Source organism: Protopterus annectens, chromosome 1.part0 (assembly GCF_019279795.1).
Source record: "Protopterus annectens isolate FY-2018-M chromosome 1.part0, PAN1.0, whole genome shotgun sequence".
NCBI lineage: Eukaryota > Metazoa > Chordata > Ceratodontiformes > Protopteridae > Protopterus > Protopterus annectens.
Window position 1 is genome coordinate 1,626,255,542 of NC_056725.1, and position 23,029 is coordinate 1,626,278,570.

At 38.7% G+C, this 23,029-nt stretch overlaps 1 protein-coding gene across 1 annotated transcript in view; it reads left to right on the plus strand.

Moving 5' to 3' along the window:
* The window catches only part of LOC122804124 (ankyrin repeat and fibronectin type-III domain-containing protein 1-like), an 828,648-nt gene extending 806,448 nt beyond the window's left edge, over positions 1 to 22,200 (plus strand). The window contains exon 13 of the mRNA XM_044073813.1: positions 21,994 to 22,200. Coding sequence (XP_043929748.1) covers positions 21,994 to 22,147 — 154 coding nt within the window. The 3' untranslated portion in view covers positions 22,148 to 22,200. The remainder of the gene's footprint in view (positions 1 to 21,993) is intronic.
* The last annotated feature ends 829 nt before the right edge of the window (positions 22,201 to 23,029 follow it).

Genomic DNA, 23,029 nt, shown 5'->3' on the forward strand with positions numbered 1-23,029 from the left:
TAACAGGTTTTGTATTTGCATGCCTTTTTTGAAGGATATTAAATAAGAAATTCAAATTTCTGTCATTATTCAGTGAATTCAAACCTCAATGATTTGCAAAAAAATACAGATTGTATCATGAACAGACTAAAAATATGTAGCAAAAATCTGAAAATTGGGCAGTCTACAAAATTTGGGACAGTTGAGAGATGTGGGGCTGGCAAGCTCCCCCACTCACCACTGTTAGCGCTGTACTTCCTTAACATAATCACCTCCAAGGTTACATTACTCAGAGAAAAGGCAGTTATTTGGAGCTTGCACAAAGAAATCAGTTTCTTTGTTTTCCTTCTTTCAGTGAACCCTAAGATAAGCATTCTTTTTTAAACATAGTACTCAGTTGTTTTACAATTGATCAACTTGCATTTTATCTGAATAAGTGACTCTCATTCTACAGTGATGTCACAGGACATTAAAATGGAAAGCATGCTGAAAATGAATGTACATATATCATAGGACTTGGCTGCATTGAAGCCTTCGATGTGTTGCCTCATTATAAAAAAACAAAACAAAAAAAAAAACTCCATAAAGACTGCGGTGGTGGTGCTGTGGTAGCGTTGTCGCCTCACAGTAATACGTTGCCCTGTTCGATTCTCAGCTACAGCTTCTTCTGTGTGGAGACATACGTGAATGGGCGTACCTTCGTTGAAGGATGTGTGTCAGGGCCAGCAACTCGGCACGTAAAAATCTACTGCCATTCATTAGCGGACCGGAGTTCCGCTGTGGCGACCCCTAACTGGGAAAAGCCGAAAGACGCAACAACAAAACAGCTGGCCTATAAAAGAGTCAAGGAATCAACTATCAGTAAGCCTAGCATTATGAAAAACAAAAACGCCTCAAAGACTAATGCTGTAAAGTGAGAACCTTAATACTTTTAGAATGTCAAAAAAGGTCACTTTGAAATAAAAATGCGATGCACCTTCTTTTTTGCTGAAATTTATAAATGTGAATAAAAAGGAAGATATAGAAACTGGTTTCGAACATCTAAATTTCTATAAACTACTTCTGGAATTTGTTCTGCAATAAACAATTTACTTGAACAGTAATACTCATACAACTCAACGTACTACAGATTAAATTTCAGAAGTGGTTTGTAGAAATTTTACTTAGATTTACAAAACCTGCTTCTATTTCTACTTTTTTTCTGCACATACCTTTCAGCAATATTAAAGAGCACTACAGCACTATTTCAAAATGAAAGTTTGTTGTTTGAATATCAACTCCCGCTAAAATGAATGGGATGCATTCCAGCTGCATTTGTATTTAGTTAGCTAGTTAGTTAGTTAGGTGGCTACATTTATTTATTTATTTATTATTTACATTTTATCTTTGAGAATGAAGCAAAGCAGGACATATCTTATTTATAACAATAGACTAAAAGCTGAGATTTAACCAGGAATCAATGTTGCAGCCAGGAAATTACTTTTTATGGTTTTTAGCTCATCTGCAAATTAGTTATGCAGCCACCCTTTTAACTTTCTGTTAGCAGACAATTCCCGTCTCACCTGCCACACTATTTTCTTTTATTTCCTTTTCTTTTGCCTTTTACAGATTTTGCAGTTGAGAGCCTGAAAAGTCTTCTGCCTATATGGACTAACCTTCTCACCAATACATTTTGACCTTACCAGCAAATCAGTAACATAGATTGTAACAATAATGACAAAGACCTAGAAGGAGGCTGGGATTCATAGATAAGTGCTGCACAACTATGCAATACTAATATCTGAAGCAGTCACTGTGTGAAGTACTCAGAGCTAATCAGATGTGATAGTTTTCTTTTTCTGGGGGAAAGATCCCATTCTGTAACATTACAAAAGAAGGGTAGTTGAAAACAGTAGTGAGAGGCAGCTAGAGAGGAGATAAAGGATGAACAGCAAGTAACAGGGAGAGACACATAGATACAGGGGGAGGGCTGGCAATGAAAAAATGCAAATACGAGAGAGCTGGATGGCGGACACCAGGATGGAGATGGGGTAGGACCCAGGCTCAGTTGGCTGGCAGGCCAAATCAGTCATTATTCACCTGGGTGACCAAATATATGGGTTAGTTACTGCTCTGAAAGCACAACGGATGGGTCCTGCTAGCCATGCAAGAAGATGCATGATGTTTCTTATGTGGACATCTAGCTGTTCACATACCTTAACAGTGACCAGCCTCCATATCTCATGCTGACAGACTTCTGTCTGTCTTCAGGAAAGGAGCCTTTACCTTTACTCTCCACAGAGGCAGAAACAGAGGGCACCAGTGACTCATCTGAGTCGCCTCAACAGTGCAGCCATCATCCCAATGTTGAGAGGCAGACCTGCTGACCCCAGTGCCAGATAGACAGGCTAACAGAAACCAAGGTATTCTGTGCACTTCTCTTCCTCCTTCTCCATGACTGCACTTGCAGAAGGATGATACAGTAGCAAAAGCATCATCAGATACCCATAAGGGTAACAGCAGTGCAGAGGTAAAATGAACTACCACACAACAGATAAATGCTATTCTCTCTCTGGAGAAGTACTCCCACCATGGTCAGTTGCAGCTTCCCTGCTGTTAGAAAACAAAGTATGTACATGCACAAGAGTAAGATAGTAGAAGGCAATGGTACTGAAAAAAACTTTTAAATTATATTTATGGCCCCCTCTCCTGAACCTCTGTATTCCTTTGCCGAAGCAGGACTGGGTAGCACCACTTCAGGTCACTGTAGTGATGTCAGCATTACACAACACCTCACCAGTGCATTACACACAGCCTGTGCCTGTAACTCCCTCACAGGCATTACCTGTGTCTCAAGCTCACACAGTATATTCAATGCATATAAGATAGATGTTTCAGGGAGGAAATAGTCAGCACCATTATGACCCCAGACCTTTCCCTGGTATGGCTTCAACACTTGGAATTAACTAGCTGCTGTGTGATCAGTGATCCAGGCACAGATAACTGCTACCTACAGCACTGTGGTGATGCTGAATGTACTTTGTGCCTTGTGGGAGGATATGTAACGACTGCACATAAATACTGAACATACAGACAAGGAACACATAATGCTGGTGGCAAATGTTTCCTTTACAGGTCCCTCCATGAGACATGTTGCAAATGCCACCTGGTCTGTCAATGGGATGGTCCAGTTACAAGACGATCAGCCACAGATTATCCCAAGTGAGACTACACAGACAGTTACTGAGAGACCAGTACTGTTGCCTGTGGACATACAGCCTGTTAGCCTCAGTTATCCAGGTCATAAACAGTGATGCTGCTCTGGCTCAGAAGGCTGCGTATGTACAGTCCAGAAAGTATACCCCTTCTCTGTGGCCATAGCCAGTTTTCATACCTCTCAATTGTACAGATTTTCATAGACTGTTCAAATTTTTGCCTCATATTTTGGTCTGTTTCTCATAAAATTTATGGTTTTCTGGCAAATCACAGGTATGATCTGAGGAATGAAGTCACGTACATTTGAGTTTCAGACTTCAAATCCTTTAGAAAATGCATTTGAATACAAACCCTGTTATTCTAGCTACTTTTTAAGTTTATAAGAGCAATATTTAAAATGTGTCCCTATTTTTGGACCTTTGTCTCCCATTATGTTGGGCTTTGTCCAGATTTGTTGCGCTAAGACATTGAGAGGTATGCCAGTTATGGATGTTGTAGAACTCTTGGGCAACAGCATTCATCAGGCTCGATATGCAGGTTGCCTCATCACAGTGCACGTGCCCAGACCCTTGTTCTACTCCTTCCTTGTTACAGACAGCATTAAGCACCAACACCATATGCAAACTCAGTGGACACCACCAATGGTCGTGTTCTAGCAGCTTGGCCTCACCACTGGTGGATATGATCCTATGACTCTTTCCAACCTCCAAGAGTATGCAGCTATTATTTTAACCCCTTATGATCCTTTTGCACATTATAACGTTGTAGTCACCTGTAAGTATTTTCCCCCAACCTGTGCAGTTGATGACTGTGCACATTTCACCCCCTAACCTGTGAGAGCATGGTGATGTCAGATGTACATCGCCACTGTTCTGAACAGACTTGGTGTGATACCTCATGCATCATTGTCTTCTATGTTGCCTGTATCATGGCTCCCAGTTAGTGCTGCTTATTGTGTCCATCTCTGACTCTGCCTCTGCTGTGGTACTGCTGCTGCATATTCCTTTCCTGGCTCTCAACCCTGCCCTTCTGCTTCCTTTATAACTGTAATGGAAGGCCCTGCCATGATATGTACCAGTCGCTTCAGTTACTTGCTCAATATCATGTTGTGTAGCATGGCACTAATAACAAAGATGTTACTGGATATGTCTGGACTGCACTGCAGTGTCCCTCCTGAGGTGGCTAGACATAAGAAGCCTCTCTTCAGTTGTCTAAGTGCAAAACATATGACACATTCACATATGCTGCATCACAGGTCATTTCCTGCAAGTCCTGGGATTGTACAGCAGGGTCATCAACCAGGGCTTTAATCAATATCTGGCATTGCCTGTAGCATGCAACACACAACATACATATGGCCTGTCCCTACTTCTATGTTACCTTGTGTATAGGCCTATCTACCTAGCATATGTGTGTGTACCTATCAACTTGGAAACCTCATGAGAAGTCCCCTCACAGGAACTGTCAGTCATGCAAAAATGTGTGAAGCATGTGAACTGTCTGGGCAGTGCACAGACACAGTATAAGTAATACCTTGGGCGTTACATGCTACCCAGAATTTTAGAGAGTGTAAGGCCTTCCTGTTACTGTATTAAAACCCCACTGAGCCAAGTGTGGGCCTTAATGAGTAACATGTGCAATCTACGGCTCCTAGGACCTCAGGAATATGGGCTAGGTCATAAAAGGTCCAGATAATATTGGCTGTCTTCTCCACTGACATGGGGAACTAAATATATTCTTCCACACATCATACCACTATACCAAAGAACTGGTTTAGAATTTACAAGACTAACATATGCAATATCCATAATATGCCCACTATATGTAAGTCGCTGGAAGATTCTGCAGTTACAATGGTTAAGGTTGCCTCATATTTTTGGTCTGTTCCTCATAAAATGTATGATTTTCTGGCAAATTACTCGGATGATCTGAGGACCGAAGTCACTAAACAATGACATACATTTGTGTTTCAGACTTCATACGGAACAGGAAAATGCATGCTAAGACAAATCCTGTTATTTTAGCAACCTGGTAAGTTTATAAGAGCAGTATTTAAAACCTGTCCCTATTTTTGGGCCTTTATCCACCCATTCTGTCAGGCTTTGTCTAGATGTTTTGTACTAATAGGTTGAGAGGTGTGGTTACACATAATTTTTTATCCATAGGAATAATCATATCAAGCATAAATTCTTCTTGTGGATGACACAGATTGACTAGGTCATTTGAGAATTGTCCAGTCTGTACCTCCTTCAGTGGAATAGAGGCCATGTTATGCAAAACTGTAGACACTGGATGCTCACACACACACATACACACACACACACACACACACACACACACACACACACACACACACACACACACACACACACACACACACACACACACACACTCCTTCTGATATTACTAGCATGGTTTCTGCAATACACTATAGATTACAGCATTTAAAATGGACATTTGTCACTGTTTTTATACATTTCTGAAACAGTGCAACACTTAGGCTCATAGGTAGGTACTAGGCTATCTGCCCGAAGGCATTTATAAGCCTAGCCGGAAAGTGTTGACTTTCGCCGCCCCCTTAGATTAGTTCCCTGTGCCTCTGTCCAGCAGAGCGATTGAAGTGTTCCCTGGGGTAAACTTTCTGTTTCCCATCTACTCGTCAAGGTTTCTCTTGAAGAGGGTTAGCGAGGAGCTCTGCCTAATGTAGATTGGAATCTTGTTCCAGAGCATGGGAAGTCTCTGGGACAGGAATCTATCCTTCCAGCATGGCCTATTTATTGTTGTGGTGAGGTTTAGATCCCTGGAGCGTGTAGCTCGAGGGGATATGGTTTTCTTTAGGTGGAGCATGTCCATCAATTCTGGGTTGGACATGGCCTTGTATGTCAGGCAAAGATCACCTCTGAGTAGGCGGTATGCAACCGAGTACAGCTGGAGTTTCTCAAGTCGAGCTGCATAAGGCATCTGCTTGAGACCAGTGATCCTCTTGGTGAGGAACTTCTGTGGTCTTTCCAGTTGTTGCAGGTGCCTTGTAAGGTACATCCCAAATGGGGCATTGTATTCTATGATGGTTCTGATGAGTGATGCGTAGAGGGGCCCAATGACCTCTTTCGACCCGGATACAAACCCTTTTGTGATTAGGTGGGCCACATAGAAGGATTTTCTAACCACTTTGGCAATGTGATTATCAAAGGAGAGGTTACTATCTACTTGGGACCCCAGATCCCTTATTATGTTTTCCGTATTTAGAGGGCTACCACCTATGTGGTAGTTTGTGGGTACTTTGTTTTTTCCAAAGGAGATGACTATGCACTTTTTGGCATTTAGCTTGAGACCATGGTTTTGACACCAGGTATCTGTCTCAGTGAGACCCTTTTGGAGGATATCTGTGTCAGCCGGAGAGTCAATTATAGCCCCTAGTTTGCAGTCTGCGAACTTGGTGAGCCATAGTCTTCCTGTGCTTGCCTGTACCTCTGAAAAGTATATGCTGAATGGGAGGGGTCCTAGGACTGAGCCCTGGGGAATGCCACTTGTAACAGGTTTAGAGTCAGACCTAGCTCCTACAAATCTTACCATGTGGGTTCTGTCCGTGTGCCAGCTGGCAACCCATCTCATAGCGTAGGGGTTTATGATCAGGCTGGTGAGCTTGTCTATAATACCTGAGTGGGGAATAGTGTCGAAGGTCTTTGCGAGGTCTAGGTAGGCTGTGTGGACCACCTTTCCCTCATCTATAGCCTTGGTAACTGTCTCAAAGAAGTTCACCAGGTTTAAGAGTCATGGGTTGGGTCCAGTGTTTGGAGGTTTCCAATGTCTCTGTTAATAAGATCCATGATGATGCGCTCCATAGCTTTGCATGGTTCATAGGTAGATACTAGGCTATTGGCCCTAGGGCCTATATAAGCCTAGCCAAACGGTACTCTGGTTTTTGCCACCCAAGAAAATTATTTTCCTGTGCCCCTGTCCAGCAGAGCCACAGAAATGATCCCCGGGGTGAATTTCCTATCTCCCATCCAATCATCAAGATTCTTCTTGAAGAGTGCTAATGAGGAGCTTTGTTTGATATAGATAGGTAGTTTGTTCCAGAGTATGAGAAGTCTCTGAGATAGGAATCTATCCATCCAGGATGTTCTGTTTATTGTGGTGACAAGGTGTAGGTCCCAAGACCGTGTAGCTCGGAGGGATTGGAATTTCTTTACGTGGAGCATGTCCAACAGCTCTGCATTTGACATAGCTTTGTATGTTAGGCAGAGATCATCTCTGAGTAGGCGATATGCAACAGAGTAAAGCTGGAGTTTTTTGAGACGATCTGCTTAGGGCATCTGTTTGAGGCCGGTAATCCTCTTTGTGAGGTATTTCTGTGGCCTTTCCAGTTGTTGTAGATGTCTTGTGTGGTACATACCAAAAGGGGCATTGTACTCTATAATGGGTCTAATGAGTGATGAGTAAAGGGGAATAATGACCTCGTTTCCCTGGATGAGAAACCTTTTGTGATGAGGTGTGCCACGTAGAAGGATTTCCTGACTTCTATGGTGATGTGGTTATCAAAGGAGAGACTACTGTCCACCTGTGTCCCAAGGTCTCTTATCACACTTTCGGTGTTAAGTAGACTACCGCCTATGTGGTAGTTCATGGGTACAGAGTTTTTACCAAAAGGGATGACAATGCACTTTTTGGCATTGAGCTTGAGGCCATGGCTTTGACACCAAGCATCTGTCTTAGTGAGGCCCTTTTGTAGGATGTCCACATCGTTAGGAGATTTGATTATGGCTCCTAGTTTGCAGTCATCTGCAAACTTTGTTAGCCAAAAACCTTCTGTGTTAGCCTTTACTTCAGAGAAGTAGATACCAAACAGGAGAGGACCTAGGACTGAACCCTGTGGTACTTCACTTATCACTGGTCTGAAGCTGGATTTAGAGTCTGCTACTTTCACAGTGTGGGTTCGGTCAGTGAGACAGTTGGCAACCCATCTTGTGACATAGGGATTTATACCTAGTTTAGTGAGTTTGTCTATAATTCCAGAGTGGGGGATGGTGTTGAAAGTCTTGGCGAGATCTAGATAGACTGTGTGTACCACCTTACCCTCATCTACAGCTTTGGTAACCACTTCAAAGAAGTCTATGAGGTTTAGGAGACATGATCTGCCTTTTACAAACATGAACTGGGTGGGGTTCATGGGATTCCTCATTTCTGTGTCATTATGTACTCATTAACATGCACTGCATAGCAAGTTATTTTGGTCATTCAAAGCTGAGTTATCTGTGTTTTTGAATAGTCCACACCGTCTGTGTGTGTGTGTGTGTGTGTGTGTCTGTGTGTGTCTGTGTGTGCGTGTGTTTTTTATGTTATATATATATATATATATATATATATATATATATATATATATATGTATACGGGTCTATTTCTAAAACCCGATTCACAGATGACTGACTTTCAAAATGCCGAGACCACAATAATGAAACCATGGAACCGCGAACGTTGACTGTTTAATACGGTAAGTAAACTCTTGTCTAACATTCCCCTTTCTCCAATGTAGTGTGATCACGGAGTTGGTATATTTAGTTAGGGGGTGTGTGGGGGGCATAGACCCCCACATTGGGGGTGTGTGGGGACATAGCCTTCCACCTAGGTGGGTTTTACTTACCTTGGCATGAGTTTTGTTTACATTTGGCCAAGTGTTTACTTACAGTAGTAAACAGCTGACGTTCGAGGTTCCGTGGTTTTGTGATTGTGGTCTCAGTATTGTGAAAGTCAATCTTTTGGGAGTCGGGTTTTAGAAGTAGACCCATGTATATGCATATGGAAATATATCTATGCATATGCTATATATAAGCTGTGTATGTGTGTGTGTGTGTGTGTGTGTGTGTGTGTGTGTGTATATATATATATATATATATTTTATATATCTATATATATATCTATATATATAAAAAAAATATATATATATATATATACATATATATATATATATATATATATATATATATATATATATATATATATAGGTTCATAGGTGTGTACTAGGCTAACAGCCCTGGAGGCTATATAAGCATAGCCCAAGAAGATTCCCTGGCATCATGCCGCCCAAAGTTAGTTCCCACTGCCCTTGTCAAACAAGGCCACTGAAGTGATCCCCGGGGTGAACTTCCTATTGCCCACCCACTCATCAAGATTTCTCTTAAAGATGGCCAGTGAAGTGTTCTGCTTGATGTGATTGGGAAGTTTGCTCCAGAGTATGGGAAGTCTCTGGGTTAGGAACCTGTCCCTCCAGCATGTTATTTTTATTGTGGTAATCAGGTTAAGGTCCCTGGAGTGTGTGGCATGGAGCAATTGGGATTGGGATTTCTTTAGGTGTAGCATATCTAGCAGCTCTGTGCCAGACATGGCTTTGTAAGTCAAGCAGAGATTGCCTCTAAGTAGGCGATAAGAGGCAGAGTATAGCTGGAGTTTTTTGAGTCTGTCCATATAGGGCATGTGTCTAAGGCCTAAGATCCACTTAGTAGGGTATTTTGTGGCCTTTCCAGTTGTTATAGGTGTCTAGTGAAGTACATACCAAATGGGGCATTGTAGTCTATAATAGGTCTAATGAGGGACGAGTAGAGACAGATTATGACCTCTTTCTTCCTGGATGAGAAACTTTTTGCAATGAGATGTGCCACATAGAAGGACGTTCTGACTTCAGTGGCAATGTGGTTATCAAAGGAGAGGTTGCTGTCAAACTGTGTCCCCAGGTCTGTTATAACACCTTTGGTGTTTAGTGGACTGCCGCCTATGTGGTAGTTCATGGGCACCAACTTTTTCCCAAAGGGAATGACAATGCACTTTTTGGCATTGAGCTTAAAGCCATAGTTCACTGGTGTCAGTGAGGCCATTTTGCAAAATGTCTACATCAGTTTTTAGAATCAATAATGGCTACCAGTATGCAATCATCTGCAAACATACGTATATATATATATATATATATATATATATATATATATATATATAGTGACGCCCGTGTCCTGGCCACTAACACCAGAGAGGGCGTCTCATATGAGAGGAAAGGATAACAAATACACACAGTAAAGTGCAATTTCCCTTAAGAGCACACAAAGATCACAGTCAGTCCGGGGCTGGTCATTCCCTTGCTCACCAGGTCCCCAATAAGACTCCTCACTGGCACAGCTATAGGGTCCAGATCTCAGCCTAGCTGGCAAGCTAACCTCCAGTACCCTCTCTGTCCAACCAGTGGTTCATGTCCCTGCCCAAGTAGCTGACACACACACACACACACACACACACACACACACACACACACACACACACACACACACACACTTTGAGATAAGTATTTATACAACTTCACAGACACTCCTGGGAAAGGCTAACACAGATTCTCCTATGCCCATATATACCGAGACTATACGGTAGTAATTACTGCCACCACGAGCTAATAATTATCAGCTACCCAAAGGCCCTCAAAAGGGTGTCCAATTATTACTGTGCCATATTATTATCCAATAGTAGTGTAACTAAGCAATCAAGGCTTATTGGAAGGGCTTATTACAGGATCATTTACAAGCATGCAGTGTACTCTAGAGCTTAAATTATCTCTACATAAACCAGCCACAGTTGAAAAGGGTTTAAAAATATTTAATAATAAATACTAAAAACACAAGGCAATACTACTACACCACAGTGCTATTCAAGAGTTCAGAGATCACACAGAAAGTTAAAATAATTCAGTAGTACAGTTCTGACATAACAGAAAAACACTTAGTCTAAACTTTTCTAATTTCCTAGCTATTGCTACAAGAAAACACACTTCTAAGATAACTTACGTAAGAGAACAAGCAGTGCTGTCGGTTGGATATCAAGACAAAAATAAAAAATAAAATACAGAATCCGGACTGGCCAGAAAACCAAGAAACACTGAAATGCTTGAACGGTTCACGCTTTGGATGCCAAAAAAAACGACAAAAAGATTGTATTTAGCGCTTTCTTCCACTTTATTCATACCATGGACTTCCTCAGAAAAACGGGAACTCTCCCATGTTCCCGTTTTTATACCTTACAGGATGTGATGTCATATTAATCTCATGTTTTTTGTGATTATCTTTTTTACTTTTTAACTTGTTATTAAAAATTCATCGTTTGTATATATAAAAAAGAATTAATACATTATATTGAACATCTTCTCATTACTTGTATCAAAATGAAACAATATTAAAAATCTATTATGTAAATAGCTAAATAGTTGTGTAAACATTTCTTATACACAGAAAAAGTGCCGTATTGATGCTTTCACTCTCTCTAGACATACACACTCCATGAAATACATTCACATTCACATTCAAACATTAACCTATACATATTGTGATAATGTGATATTGAAGATGTTCAATATAATGTATTAATTCTTTTTTATATATACAAACGATGAATTTTTAATAACAAGTTAAAAAGTAAAAAAGATAATCACAAAAAACATGAGATTAATATGACATCACATCCTGTAAGGTATAAAAACGGGAACATGGGAGAGTTCCCGTTTTTCTGAGGAAGTCCATGGTATGAATAAAGTGGAAGAAAGCGCTAAATACAATCTTTTTGTCGTTTTTTTTGGCATCCAAAGCGTGAACCGTTCAAAAATAAAAAATAATCTCTGGTTCTCACTGTTTAGATTGAAACTGCAGTTCTGCTAAACATTACATCATCTTTTACACCTTCCTGGTTCCCAGGCCATACAGAAACTGCATTTACATTCTTTTACACTTAGAGCAATAAAGGACATTCCACATGTAAATTCTGGTCATTAACTTTAGCCTTAAAACAACAGAAAGAATGTGCTAGCTCAGACAGACTGACTCCAAATTCTGCAGATCAAAGGATAGATATGAAATAATTTTAACTTCAAAAGAAAGATTTGAAATGCTTGACTTAGTTTTCCTTATGCAGATGGCAATGTTGCCACATTGTTTTAAGTTCAACATTTCACATTTACAAATGATAGAATTATCTGCACAATTCTGTCTGGCTAGCCTTCACCCATCTCTACCCAATTTTCACACACACACACACACACACACACACACACACACACACACACACACACACACACACACACACACACACACATACACACACACACACACACACATACTGCATGTTTTTTGTATGGGTATGGAATATTTGGAGAGTCCAGAGGGTGAGATGTATGGAACACCTTGTACTGTACTGTAAGATTAGGAAACAAGCTAGAATTTCTCAAATCTGTCAGTGCAAAATATTGTATGTCTCACACAAACTGGGCCCTATAAGCACATTTTTTTTTTGAATTACTGTTTTCCATTCATTTTAGTGGGGTACAATAATTACACTGTTTGCTTAACTTGTTTTTTGAGTAGGGCTTTAGTTAGTTTCCAGAGGTTTTATGAATGGACTATGAATATTGTTCTAGTTCTAAGGTGATTTTTAGAACTTGTTCAATTCTTTGTTAAGTTTTTGATACTGTTTTAGTAGTGTAGCAAAGGTGATATATATATATATATATATATATATATATATATATATATATATATTTTTTTTTTTTAGTTATGATTTTTTTAAGTATTGTAATCTTATTGAGTTTAATTATGCAGGATATGGTCTATTTTGCCAGTGACACCATTTTCCAATTGGTTGGTTGTGATTTTATTTTTCTTTTCATTTTTTTTACTCATTAGCTGAGATTCACAGAGCTGCACTGCATACTAAAACAAGGCTTGCACCGAGTAGCAGCAGTATACTTCATCATAAAGTACACAAGAATAGCCAAATGGTCCAAAGACAGTAATTCCCTTTTTGGTGATAAAATGAGTAGGCAACGACATTTTCAAATTATGTGTAACTGAAAGGAGCAACATTTGAATGTGTGTAGCATTTTGTAATTAATATCCCAATGGTGACGCAGTACTCAGCAGAGCCAGTAGTTCTGCTCCAATGTTGAAAAACTTGCAGTGATAAAAAGTAGCCTGCCAGCCACAGTGGAGCAGAGAAAAATGTAAGCTGCAAAGCAAGGGAGCAGCCACATGCCACAAAAGTAAACTTCACCAGACTAGAAGACAGCAGTAAGGCTGAGTCAACTCATGGCACAACTGGCAGGCAGCAAGCATTGTATACTAATATCTTGCAACACATTGTAAATACCTTCTACATAGTGCCCATTCAGCTGTAAACTTATTGGCTCCAGGAAAGTGGAGGAAAATTGTTAGCATAAGATAGAATATTATTGTAAACCCATGGACCTGAAGGTTGCAGGCAACATTACTGAAGTATAATCTGACTGTAATTACAGATAGCCAACATGCAAAAATGTCATCTCAGCTTTTCTTCCTGAAATATCTTTGATTTTGCAAAATGTCCTTGATTTGTCCTCATATGCTTTGTCCAGTATCATACCATTTATGACTTTGCTGGTACATTGAGGAGGACTGCAGTAAATCAATAATGCCAAGCATTATAGTCCTATACTTCTTATTGTTCAGACAATGCAGGCCCTTGACTTTGATCCTTCCCACTCCACCACCCACACACCTCACTGCTTTTGGGTTTGTCCGGACGTCTTCCCATATGAACTTGAGGGATTGCAGGGATAATAAAACACATACAGTATGCAACAGAGATCTGTAGGTTTAGTTATTATTTTGTAGAGCTGTACAATAAAATACTGATAAGTAAACCCACCGATCTCAGTGACATACTGTAGATATTTCATTATTATTACTGTTCCTTTGGAGAGAGGAACTAACACAAAAATGATTGCCACCCTGCTTTCTGCTTCTGCAAGAAAAGCTGAAATGGATTTCTTGCACATCAGCTGTCTGCAACTGTGGCTAGAATGTGTAGCAGTAATCTTGCCCATGACTTCTAGGGTAGAAGCTCTGCAAGTCATCATACTGGTGATTACATTGTTCATTGGTCCTGGTATGCCAGTGACTTCACTCAGTAGCTCGGCAAAGTTAAATCCGACATCCATATTCCTAAATGGACTCACACAGGATCCCTGCAGCTGCTCCTGAACTGATTTTGTGGGAGAAAGAGCATGATTGTGATCTCTTTATCACATCAGACAGGCAGTCTCCAATGGACACTAACACTTTTAGCCACACTGGCATGAATATCCTATAAAAATGCTTATACTTCCATGAGAAACAAAACAGTAACCTATGATTCATGCTGAAAACATGATTTCTGAGTCACAAGCAGTGCAACATACTGTCATCCTGAGTAATGACCAATGTAAATGCACAGGTATTCTGCACAAGCTATCAGTTATGGCATATTTGAGGTGTTTGGTGAAACCCAGCTGCACTCTTTTACATTTCACCAAAATGAAGAGACTCATAGACATACATGGGACCTGACCTTATCTTTATACAGACTGTGCCATTTGCTATAGTTACAGCTTTAGCGGAGACCTCATAATATTATACACTAAACCATGTATCAAAAGATGAGAAACAGCACAAATACATCAGTTTGAAGCAAGTTTCTGGTAACAGAGAAACAGCTTTTGTAGCACACACAACCCTTAGGAGTTAAACCATGTTTTGTAGTACTGTCATAACATGTAGTTCTCAGGTTTGTTATGCATGCCTTACCCTGGAGCGCATGCACTAAACTGTATTATTGACACCTACAACCTGTATATGTATATATATAGCTCATCTACTATAAATGTGTAGCTGTATATTTTTACTCTGCGATTGCAAATCACTGTATCAGGCCTGTCCCTACTATTGTCTATGTCCTGCATGCATATGCTGTTGGGCCAGCTGTAAGGGTTACCTTCCCCAGTGTGACTTCAACATCATGCACAAATTCTAAGTTAAAAAGGGGATTGGGGGGGTTCTGAAAATGTATTTTGTCTTGAATGTTTTCATTAAAGCAAAAAAGTCTTGAAACCTGTGACATAAGTACAAATGGAGTTGAGAATAAGCAACTTCTTTAAAGATTAGCCTGCCAAACATTAGTATGTACACGTAAGAAAAATTTTGGAAATACACACCCAAAACAAGTGTCATGTAGAATTTGTAGAAATGTAGCTTTCTGTCATAATGGGGTACTCTGCCCCTATTATTACGGAATATAAATGGCTTTACATGTAGAGGCACAACAAAAAGAGAACGTAGGATGCAAATAACACATTTGGATAGAAATGAGTTCATAAATTTGACAAAAAAACTTTTGGAGTGTACATTCAGCAGAATATCAGGAACAAAGGAACACAAGAGTAATAACATTCATTGCTAGAGGAGCAGCAGTAGTGCTAGAACAGGAAAAAAGACAATAATGGCAGATTTGTGGCACTAAGGGACTATTGGTAAGTCAGTGTAAATACTATTGGTAAGTCAGTGTAAATATTAATCACCGGGACTATTGGTAAGTCAGTGTAAATATTAATCACCGGGACTATTGGTAAGTCAGTGTAAATATTAATCACCGGGACTATTGGTAAGTCAGTGTAAATATTAATCACCGGGACTATTGGTAAGTCAGTGTAAATATTAATCACCGGGACTATTGGTAAGTCAGTGTAAATATTAATCACCGGGACTATTGGTAAGTCAGTGTAAATATTAATCACCGGGACTATTGGTAAGTCAGTGTAAATATTAATCACCGGGACTATTGGTAAGTCAGTGCAAATATTAATCACCGGGACTATTGGTAAGTCAGTGTAAATATTAATCACCGGGGCTATTGGTAAGTCAGTGTAAATATTAATCACCGGGACTATTGGTAAGTCAGTGTAAATATTAATCACCGGGACTATTGGTAAGTCAGTGTAAATATTAATCACCGGGACTATTGGTAAGAGAAAAGGATTACGCTGGCATGTATTTATATTCCAACACAAAATGCTATTATGGAGCTTTAGAAATTTAGGGTCAAATAATCAGCAGAGGGTATTTTTATAGGTGGTGTAACTTGATCTGTAATAGTGAGGATGAATCATGGAGACCTAGAACGGAAAGTATAACACAAGAGGGAAGATTTCTAAAAAAATGTATGAGAATATTTGAAAAGGAATGACTTCAAAATGCAACCATTGGCAGCTCCAGCAGACAAAATGAGCCTGAAAAAAAAGGATATACAAACAAAAACAAAATCTGGCTCAAGAAAACTCCAAAACTCCAAGAAATGTATTAATCACACAAGATAAAAGCAAAGTAAAAATGCAAGCTTTCAAAAAGCTTTCACCAGAAGGTGCTTCTTCAGGCTTACAATAAAAAATAAAATAAAGCATATGCATATATTAATTCTTTATCTGTCACATGTCACAGCAAGACCAATACAATTTTTGTCTTTTAAGCCATCTCTTTTAACACTGGGCTTAAAAATTTGCCTGCTCTGAACTTGGAACTCCATTGATATTCAATATTTTTTGTAAAAGTTCTCAGATCACCACCTCTCAAATTTTGTTTAACTACTTACTGCAAATGTAAGAGTGTGAATTACCGTCCTTCACGTTTACTTAATGCATTTGATTTAATTTGTTTCCTTATATCAGACTGATGCTGACAAATTCTATCCTTTAATTTACTATTCATTTTCCCTAATTAAAATGCAGTACACATTTCACAGATTGCAATATATATAACATTTTTAGTATCAAGCACAGTAAAACTATTGATCACAAAAGTACAAGTGGGTGATATATTTGCAAAAACTACAATTATAACAGGAGTACATTTCCCTTTTATAACTGATCTTTACAGCTATCACATTATTCTGTTCTTTATAACAAAGCATTTGCTTAAGAGATTTAGATTTTTTAAAACTAAAAGATGGTTTATCTAAAATAAACTATTTTCTTTCCATAACATATTATACAAAATATGCCAGCGCTTTTTAATTATATTTTTATAGGGCCAGATTTCTTATTGTATGTCATAACATATCTAGTGACTACATTAGCTCTATCCAAACTGAGATTTTATGAAAAGGGCATTGGAAGCATTTGCATTGCCTGATAGAATTTAAGTTTAATTAAGATGATATATGAATGGTTGAAGGCAGGAATTAAAGTAGAAGAACTCCTCTCTGCCAGGGGCGCCCTCTTTCCCCTATGTTATTTGATTTATATTTAGAGCCTTTGGCAAAGAAAATAAGGGGCTCACAAACTCAGGGATACAACTGGCATGGTAAACAAGAAAACAAGAAAATCTAGCTTTATTGGTAGATGATATATTTTACTTGATAAATCTAGGAAAGGGCATGTTGGTGTTGAAGAATACTTTGGGATAGTTTCAAGTCTTTTGTGGATGTAAAATTAGTGAAGATAAAACAAGTTATAGCAGTAAACTATGTACCCACAGAATAATTTGTTCAGTAATGCCCACATTTATGAGGACATGATAAGATGATTTATTTAGGTGTATGGATTAAAAAGTATTCTCTTGCATTAATTATGGATATACAGGAACAGATTAAATAAAAAGATAATCATAAATTGAGAAGTTAGAAGTTCTTGACTATGGAACTTTCCAGGAGCCTCCCTTACAGGGAATACCAGTCAGTCATACCAGGAAAGTTGGACTTTGTTTTGATTATGCATATGGATAGTTAGATTTATGCAGTGAAAATATTTTTAGTCCCATAGTTTTATATACAGTTCAGGCATATTTTTATCAATCAGAAGAGAAGATGTGTACCATAATTAATAAAGAGTTGAAGGCATATTTCTGGAGAGAAAAAAGTCAAGAGCTAAGCTGGATAACTTATTTCTCCTTATAGAACAAAGTGGTTTGGCAGCTACACAATTGCTGCCAGCACTATTAACTCCAAGTTCTGACACGTAGAAAAAACATTGAAAATGCAAGAGAAGCATGATTATTGGACATAGCTCTTCGCCTATAAACGTCTTTTGTGTAGGGGCAAGCCCCTCTGCATGCCCCTAAGCATATATATATATATATATATATATATATATATATATATATATGGGTCTACTTCATTTGCCCGAACTTCCAATTGACTGACACCCATTTGCCCAACCCCATTTGACTGAAATTTAATTTGCCCGACACTTCATTTGCCCGACACTTCATTTGACTGACAAGTATTATTGACAAGTAAATGGAATATGTCCCCTTCCCCACTGTAGTGCGACCCTGGAGTTAGAATATACAGTTGGGGGGTGTGGGGGGGCGGAGACCCCCACTTACTTTTGTTTTACTAAGCAATATGAAAGCAAAACCAAACAATATAATATGAAATTAACTGGGGGGCTTCACCGCCACACCCCCTAACTATATATTCTAACTCCAGGGTCGCACTACAGTGGGGAAGGGGACATATTCCATTTACTTGCCAATAATACTTGTCAGTCAAATGAAGTATCAGGGAAATGAAGTGTCGGTCAAATGAAATTTCAGTCATTTGGTCTCGGGCAAATGGGTCTCAGTCAATTGGAAATTAGGGCAAATGAAGTAGACCCATATATATATATATATATATATATATATATATATATATATATATACTAACTGCATAATTGCCATAGCTCAGAGAAAAGGGAATATTCTGGGAAATGGCTATCTCAGACTTAGTTTATGTAAGTCTTCTTTTTCAGGCATTCACTCTTGGCATTATGGCACTCACTATAATGGGTCCCAACATTTCAAATGGTTACTGGTTTAGGATTACCTGATTTGAACAGATACTTTAGAGCTATGCAGTTAAGGCTCATATACATGACACAAGCAGTAGGTTACAAATCAGATTGGAAAGGAATGATGATGATGACACAGCTGTGGTGGCAGGAGTTTAAGCAATAAGCAGAGAATAGGATCTTGGATGCAGGGCCTCTAGAAGCATAACAACAGCCAAGCAGAATATTATATTCATAAAGTATCACAAACTATTCTAAGAACTCTTGCAACGTGATTTTACTAACAGGGATGACTACAGTTTGGTGAATAGAAAATAGGCAAGATAAGGGGCTAGAATTTATTAAAGAAAATTAACAAACGAACATGGTGTGGGGAGCACATAACTAGTAGCAGCAGAATAGAGTTTTAGAAAGACCATTTCACTTACCAGGTTAAACAATTAACTAAATAAAATATAGGCAAATAAAGGTTGAATCAATAAGCAAACCTCAGGGCTAAGCCTAGGGACTTATTCTACTAGAGTGGAATAGTATTGCAGAGGCTTAAGAAAGAGAATAAATTGTTTTACCTAACGGCAGACTATGCTGAATAAATGATAAAGAACAATGTCTTGGAAGAACAAGCAGCACATGAGAAGTTAGTGGAACCAGACAGAGCCCTGAAGTCAAAAAACATAGCTTGATAAAAGTTGACATTATCTAAAAAATACTGCAGTGAAGAACTGATATATGAATTTCTATGCGCAGCTTACTATAAGGATGCATGTACTTACAAACACCATGTTACAAAAGGGCACACATATTCACAGCTGTGCTATGAATACTGCAGAGAGCAACAGCAAATTACAAAGGTGTTGGTGCGGTTAAAGCGTGAATATAAATAAACAAGAGAAACATACCTCAGTGTAAATACTACACTGGTCCTGAACCATTATAAGAAATCAGTGAAACACCACATATACTGTAACCAGCTATATACAGATTCTCCCTTGTTTGAGCAACTGGCATTTTTTATTGTATTTTTCTTCCTACTACTTACTGAACCTCTAACATCCTTTTCTGTTTCATGTACAACTCAACATACCACCTATCTTACTTTATAATCTGTGTTCAAAATGTACCCTTTTGAAACATCCAATGAATGCCATACTATAGCTTTGTCTAATTCTGGCAGTCCCACCCTGTGTTCTTTAATCCCCTTGTTCCACAGTATAACATTCATTGGTACAAACAATAGTCCAGTGCATGGTATGTATCAAGACTCTTTGTAGTTCATCTCTGCCACCTGTCTGACCTTTCCTACTATCAATGCAACTGTCTTTTCTGTTAGTTCACTGGTGCCTGCATGCACAATCAAATATGTCTACCCCTCCATTGGCATATATCCCACAGGAACCAACAGACCATGGGTTATTACTTCTGTCAGAAACATGCGACAGTGTAACCTGGTCTGCCTTGTATCCTTTGTCAAGATATATACCTTACCTCTGTGGTTGTCTTCCCAATCAAAAGTTGCCTTCTTCATGCAATCATGCTGGTTGCCACCCTAATTTCTTTGCCAATGCCCTTAGTCCTCCTACCTGCAACATTTTGATTACAAGTTACACCACCTGTGGCCACACCCATTTTCTCACCTGTAATGTTCATATAAATCCTTTCACTCTTCTGTCTCTTTCAGCCTTGGTCTCACCATCATGATGAATGATTCTTCCTGCTCACTTTCTCCCTGTTTTCCTTGCAGTATTTATCCATCATGAAATGCCTCTTCATCAATTATCAATGTTTTTGCTTCACAGATAAATAAATAATGACTGGTTTTCTTAATAACAATTATTTTAATCAGAATTCATGGCAAAAACAATCAGACAAAGAAGCTCCTGATTCCTAGCTCCTTGGTCAGAAACTTTCTAAAGTACCTCTGGAGGTGTGCCTCATGATACCCCTAGGCATTCAGTAATAGCTGATCCATGCACATCCTCTTATACCTTTCCTCATATGTAAATTATAGGAAATTGTTGCAGACTGCTGTAAAGTCTTAGTCATTCTGCATAGTTTTACTAATTCTTTGTAAACACAAGTACAATACTGAACATGAACATTGCTGCATCACTGCATGCATTATATCTGTTGATGTATACAAGTTAAGATGATTCTCTCTGTTTACTGAGATCAGGCTTTGCAGTCTTTTGGATCATAATTCTTCTGCCTGCATTTGTAACTTCAAGGCAGCAATTGTCCCCCAAATGTAAAATGGTTTGGAATTAGGCCCTAGGCTATAACAGGGAAAAGGTGTGCTCATCCATTATACAGTGCTGACCTCTGGATGATTATGAACAGTGGAGCATCCTACTTCATAGTAAAGAAAGCCACAGTACCACCCTGAGAAATCTTACAGGATAACAGGAATAGCAACGGCTGCTTTCATTGGACCTGAATAACCAGAATTCAGGATAGCAAGTATCTTTCAACTTAAAACTTCCGTTTTTGCATTTTTATTGTTACACATGTGAAACCTTGGAGGGACCCTTTTTTCTTAAAATGGAAGTTCTTCACTTTTCTTCTCATATTCTACTGGCTTGTGCCATACTTCAAATAAAAAAGTTGACTGTATATGCACCCTTCTCATGATGCTTGCAACTGTGGATTATGTAAATGTTGTTGATAACTCTTTTAGATGACAGACATTAGTTTCATATCAGATATCCTGTTAATATTGAACTCTTAAAAATATATCTGTGGCCTTAGAAAGAAGTGTGTTTTACAGTATCAGTCAGGAGGAGGCTGCTAAAATCAATGGATCCAAAGGCTTAATCAGTGAAGTATCTTTTTAGCCTCTATTACTGAACTAGAATTAGAAAGTACAGCGCATTTCAGCAAAATAGGTTACTTATCCATATTTGGTAAATTGCTGAACTGTATTTTCACAGTTGTGTTAAGAGACTAGAATATTTCGACTGTTGGAGATTTTTGTGTTGCCTTCTACATGCAGAGTGGTATACATTCAGCTTACTACTTTATTACAAAATGATGATATTTAGTTCTGTGGAAAAGAAAAAAAATAATAGATCCCAATCAGTAATTACCCACCTTTTGCATATCATTATGTGACACAGTACTAAGAGTTATGTGGGACCTACAGACATGAAAACTAGAAGTATGATGGCAGTTGTTTTATGTTCTTCCAGAGGCGTGTATCTTGCAGCTATTCTCTACCGAAGAGACAACATCCTGGTAACAAATGAAGACCAGATCCCAATTGTTGAGATTGATAGCTCATGCACTGCATTTGTCTGCCAGGAATTCCACTGGTTCAGTAAGGTACGGAGGCTTATTAGTTAATATATTTTTTTAAGAGGCCAGTACTTTTTTTGTATAATACACTGAGATCTAGAAAAGAAACACACACACACAAACACACACACACACACACACACACACACACACACTCACACACACTACCAAATGACTGAAAATGTCCTCATTTGTATTACAGATGGATTTTCCAGTATCATGCCATATAATATACCTATCAGAACATGATAATACACATATGTAAGCGGCAGAGTAATTAAGATTGTAGGTTGCAGATCTGAATACCTGAATATGAATGCCTCGACTTTCACTTATTTGTTATGCTCCTGTATTTCTTCCTGAACCCAGCAAAATTAGCTATTCAACAGTTCAGTAAATATGTGACTGTAAATGCTGCTATGGAGCTTTCCAGATAGATGGCATCCTTAAGTGTTTTCTCTCTGTTCTACTGACATAGCACCCATATTAACCATACCCTTACGTAGATATTTTTCTAAACCAATGCAGTCACCTAAGGCACACCTTAGGAAGTGCTTCATGGTTTTCATAAAAACTGCTCTAAAGACATCCAGCAATATCATCCAGAATTTGCATTCTGTGAAAGGTGGAGTTGTGCACTTTGTTTTAACAGTTAGGCTGGGTACAGTAGAATTCTCCAATCTAGAGTATCTTGAAAGTAATAAAAGAACAACACACAGTAAGAGTTCCTGCATTTCTTTTACAGCAGGAATGAGTTCATGAACTTATTTCTACTGATATTTAATGCAGAATTCTCAGTTCATCTAGCTCAGCCTTAAATATATTTCTATTACAAAATTTAATTGACATATTCATTATTTCCAATAAATACTTTAATGCTTCCAAGTAGCAGGTCTGCATTGATTAGTAATTCTTCAAAGTAAAGTTCCC